Raw genomic sequence first — 5,063 nt, forward strand, 5'->3', positions numbered from 1 at the left:
GAGAAATATAGTATATATGTGAAGTTAATATAACTTGTTAAATTTGAAGACTATGTAGTTTATTCTTTATCTTATAACAGACACAAAAATACATTTTTGATGAATTAAAGAAATATCTCTATATATAAAAGGCTAAGTAACTGACCATCTGTCTGACCGACTGACCAGCTGGTACATAAGACACACACTGGCGATCTATAATAATAGAAGTGTAATATGCTAATGAGACCGGACAGCTGGACGTCCTTCTTGACAACCTTCCGGACGAAGCCAGGGCTGCAAGGGCCGAGGCAAGCCTCCATGGCTGCAAGGGCCAAGCCCCTTGCATGAATTTCGGGCATCGGACCTCTAGTTTAAAATAAACGTTGACTTGCGCATGCGTCATATTTGTCCCTGTCTGATACTGGCCTCCCATTTAAATCAATTCGAAGACAGTTTTCCATGATGCTAGCATTTGTGATGACTATTAATAAATCACAGGAGAAACTCTAGACACAGTAGAAATATTCCTGCCTGAACCTGTTTTCAGACATGGTCAGTTATATGTTGCTTTCTCTTGAATTTGAAGCGCATGTGATGTTAAAGTTAAAGTTGTAAATACTTATCATGTTGTTATTGTTTATTTATTAATCAATTTATATATCATTTTCATATAGATTTTACTAATTTTCTTTAATCTCTGACACTTCTATTATAGAGAAAGGGCAAATAGCGATATTAAAATATTTCTTCTAATTAATTTCTTTTCAATGTGCATGAATCCGTGCACCAGGCCACTAGTTTATAAATGAAACCACAGAAGTGACATTAAAAAATAAAGACAATTTTTTTAATCTAATGCCAAAATGATGTACTTTTGAAAATAAAATCAGTGGAAGAAATCACAAAAGATCAAAAATTATACTGGCATAAAAAATATAGATGGCGCTATAGATGAAAAACAGTGAAGACACAAGCTCCCATGTCCCTTGTGACCTCTGCCCAGTAAAGCAGATCAGCACTGGCCACAGGAGTGTGTTTTTGGTGATGAGAAGGTAGTCAAGGCTCAAAAACAGGGCGTATTTGTTAAGCAGGCCACTTAGGGTAGAATTTTTATGGAGTGTTTATGACTGCGGTTTCAGGCTCCACCCTTACTGTGAACTGCACCATCACAGACTCCAGGGACAACACCAACCTGCGCTGCTGGAGAGTCGGCAGCACTTGGGTGGACGTGTACTACCAAGAGTCCAAGCGGGTCCAAGAAGGAAACGAGTAGGTGTTTTGTTGTCCTGGCTTCTCTGCGAGCCAGCGGCACTTTCTCCAGTTCAGTGATTGGCTTAGTTCTGCTGCCTGAGAAGGTTCCTGCCTTCTCGTCGCCCCTTTTGCTTTGTCTCTTGAGGATCTCAGTGCTATGTGTGGGTGAGCAACTGTTCAAAGATTGTCACTCTCCTGCGTCCTCGTTCCAGATGAAGTGGACGGGAGGCGTGGCCTGCTGGAATGCGATCAATTTCTGTCAGCTGCTACTGAAAACCAGTCTCATTCCCAGGCACGTGATGGAACAGAGGCCTTCAGCCTTAAGCAGGAAACACGTGGCAATACAGGGACCCTTGGGGAGCAGTGCATGGTCATTAGCTGACTGAGGGCATGAGCCCCATTTACGATGGTATGAATTGCATGGTGTGGAACAAGACTCATGAGGTCAGAGGGCAGGGAACGTGTGTTGGGCCTTGCAGCGTAGATAAGTTAGGGTAAGTAGAGAGGGAGAGGGGAAGTCCTTTAGGGTGGAGGATGGGAGTTTACAGTGAACAGAACCACACTTCCCTGTCGCACTGTCCCCAAGAGAATGCACGTTTAGAACTACACCATGCACACACCTCACTGAACTACTCAGGGAGTATTTGTCGGTGCACGGCGGCTGGAGTGTCTTTAGAAAAGAACCTGGTTCTCCAGACGAGGGGTCATGAAACACGTCGGGGAAGATATGACTCAGGCACTAATGATTGACGACTCTTTCACAGAACCCACGTTGCTTTTAAGGAACATGCTGTTTACACAGTTGGCATAACCTTTTTAGAAGTGAAAATGGAAGATTACGGCCATCCCTTCACATGCCATGCTGGTGTGTCTGCAGCATACTTCATGCTAAAGCCCCCAGGTAATGTTCCTGTGGGCCAAGTACTGCGGAGAGGCTCAAATGGTGGCAAGGGCACACACGGAAGATAAGTGGCATGCAATGCAGGCGTGTGGCCGCGGGGAGGTGGGCCACAGACAACCCAACACGAGGTACAGGCTGAGTCTGAGAAGGCTCTCCAGGCGCTGCACCTCCAGCATGGGGTGTGTGGGGAGTGCCATGTTAACATATTGGAATGCATGTGGAGTAACATGTTATCAGATGGGGAATGCATGGAGAATGCCATGTTATCAGACGTGGAATGCATGGGGAGTGCCACGTTAACATATGTGGAATGTGTGGGGAGTGCCATGTTATCAGACATGGAATGAGTGGGGAGTGCCATGTTATCAGACGTGGAATGAGTGGGGAGTGCCATGTTATCAGACGTGGAATGTGTGGGGAGTGCCATGTTATCAGACATGGAATGTGTGGGGAGTGCCATGTTATCAGACATGGAATGTGTGGGGAGTGCCATGTTATCAGACATGGAATGTGTGGGGAGTGCCATGTTATCAGACATGGAATGTGTGGGGAGTGCCATGTTATCAGACATGGAATGTGTGGGGAGTGCCATGTTATCAGACATGGAATGTGTGGGGAGTGCCATGTTATCAGACATGGAATGTGTGGGGAGTGCCATGTTATCAGACATGGAATGTGTGGGGAGTGCCATGTTATCAGACATGGAATGTGTGGGGAGTGCCATGTTATCAGACATGGAATGTGTGGGGAGTGCCATGTTATCAGACATGGAATGTGTGGGGAGTGCCATGTTATCAGACATGGAATGTGTGGGGAGTGCCATGTTATCAGACATGGAATGTGTGGGGAGTGCCATGTTATCAGACATGGAATGCATGTGGAGTGCAATGTTATCAGATGTGGAATGCATGTGGAGTGCCATGTTATCAGATGTGGAATGCATGTGGAGTGCCATGTTATCAGATGTGGAATGCATGTGGAGTGCCATGTTATCAGATGTGGAATGCATGGGGAGTGCCATGTTAACAGTGACATGTTCTCCACCAAAGTTCTGGAAAACAGGTGTTCCTGTACCAAACCTGATTGCTCAATCTTTATAGTCATGTGCTTGTGATTTTCAGCCTTTAGGTGGTTTGTTATAAATACTTTGATATGAAAATAAGACGTTTATGTATATTTTTATCAGGTAACTTTTAAAATTATCTGCAGAGGCTGAATTCTTACACTGATCAAAGGCCTTCAGACTTATGTACACACATTGCTCTCCTGACGCCGTGCAGAGCTTACCATTGCCCACGGGAGGGAACACACCCGGGGAGACCGAAAAGCTGTAATCATAACCTGGGGCACAGCTTAAACTGCCAGGGGGCGAGGGGAGGTGCTTGAAGACCCATGTAAAATGCTGCTGTGCACCTTAGCAAGACCGTTTTTTCTTGATTCTATTAATACCAACTTGTTTCCTTGGCCAGCTACATGCAAGAGGGAGAGGGCTTGACTTGACAGTGTTCCTTGGTGATCGGTTTAACCGTGCTTGCATGTGTCTAGCTAAAGTCCTACTCGAGAGGTTTTTCTAGAATTTAACATCAACATTTGCTCAGTGAGTGGTGTATGGAGCTATAGGATGTGGCTTGGTCCCTGGCCTCCCGAGTGTCCATTGCCTCCCTTCCAATAACAAGGAGTAGGGATGTATCCACAGCAGCTGCAGTCCTGACACACAAGCACATGCATGGCCTGGAGGCCATAGTCACTCTGCCCGAGCTGCTTCAGCTGTGAGTGAGCACGCAGCACCTCCTCTCCTCGCCTGGGCCCATGGGGACTCTCTGGGTTGCAACAGTAGAAGAAGTCTTGGGCTTATCAGCCACCATTATCCATATTTACTCTTCTCAAGGACTTTCTCTTGTCATAGAAAGTAAATTTTTAAGTTATTTTTTTTTATTGATTTCAGAGAGGAAAGGAGAGGGAGAGAGAGATAGAAACATCAGTGATGAGAGAGAATCATTGATCAGCTGCCTCCTGCAAACCCCACACTGGGTACTAAGCCGCAACCCAGGCATGTGCCCTGACCAGGGAATCAAACCATGATCTCCTGGTTCATAGGTCGATGCTCAACCACTGAGTCATGCTGGCTGGGAAGTAATTTTTGATGGTTTCCCCCAATCAATCTTGTGCATCTGTCTCTCTTGGTGGCCCATCTGAGTGATTCTTGAGGCTCAATCACCAGTGCGGTCCTTTCTTATCCTCATCCGCGATAACCTTCCCACTCTCAGGGCTTCACAGTGTCATTTCTGAGCAGGTGCAGCACCACATGTCTGCATACGCATCCTCCCTCCCACCTCAGGTGGCGGCCTGCATTGCCAGCTGCTTGCTGGTCTGATTCTGAACTTTGTGGAAGAGAAGGGTGTCATATGTTTTTTTCAATGTTGCTGCTCAGGCCTATGGGGCTCATGGCTGCATCGGTGATGTAGCATGCAGCCGTAGTTCATTCTTATTGCTGAGTCCTATTTAACTGAAGAACTAAATCACAGTTGATTATTCTGCTATAAATATGTCACCATTGTGTTGTTCCCACTTTGGAGCTATTCATAGATCATGCTGCTTGGACATTTCAGGGTGTGAGTTGTTAGGTGGAGAGGCAGTCCTCCATGGCATATTCTCGTGTAGGATTACCACAGGGGACTCAGGGGCCACCCAGAGAGAAGAGGGGAGGAGACTGCACAAGACTTGAAGGAATTATTATTGAAATCAGCCTCAACCTAGAAGTGTTACTTCTTTGTTTAGTGACCTTGACTAAAAATGACCAACATAGATTTTCTTTTTTGTCTTTTTCTTTTGTTTTTAATGTTGACACTATTACAGATGTCCCCCAATTCCCCCTCTCTGTGCCCGCAGCTCACCCCCCCCACTCCGACATACACCACACTGTTGTTTG

At 45.8% G+C, this 5,063-nt stretch overlaps 1 protein-coding gene across 1 annotated transcript in view; it reads left to right on the forward strand.

Moving 5' to 3' along the window:
- The window catches only part of IL1RL2 (interleukin 1 receptor like 2), a 53,992-nt gene that overhangs the window by 21,413 nt on the left and 27,516 nt on the right, over positions 1-5,063 (forward strand). Inside the window, exons 8-9 of the mRNA XM_015562214.1 lie at positions 1,122-1,251; positions 1,998-2,134. Coding sequence (XP_015417700.1) covers positions 1,122-1,251; positions 1,998-2,134 — 267 coding nt within the window. The remainder of the gene's footprint in view (positions 1-1,121; positions 1,252-1,997; positions 2,135-5,063) is intronic.

This window comes from Myotis davidii, unplaced genomic scaffold (assembly GCF_000327345.1).
Source record: "Myotis davidii unplaced genomic scaffold, ASM32734v1 scaffold296, whole genome shotgun sequence".
Classification (NCBI taxonomy): domain Eukaryota; kingdom Metazoa; phylum Chordata; class Mammalia; order Chiroptera; family Vespertilionidae; genus Myotis; species Myotis davidii.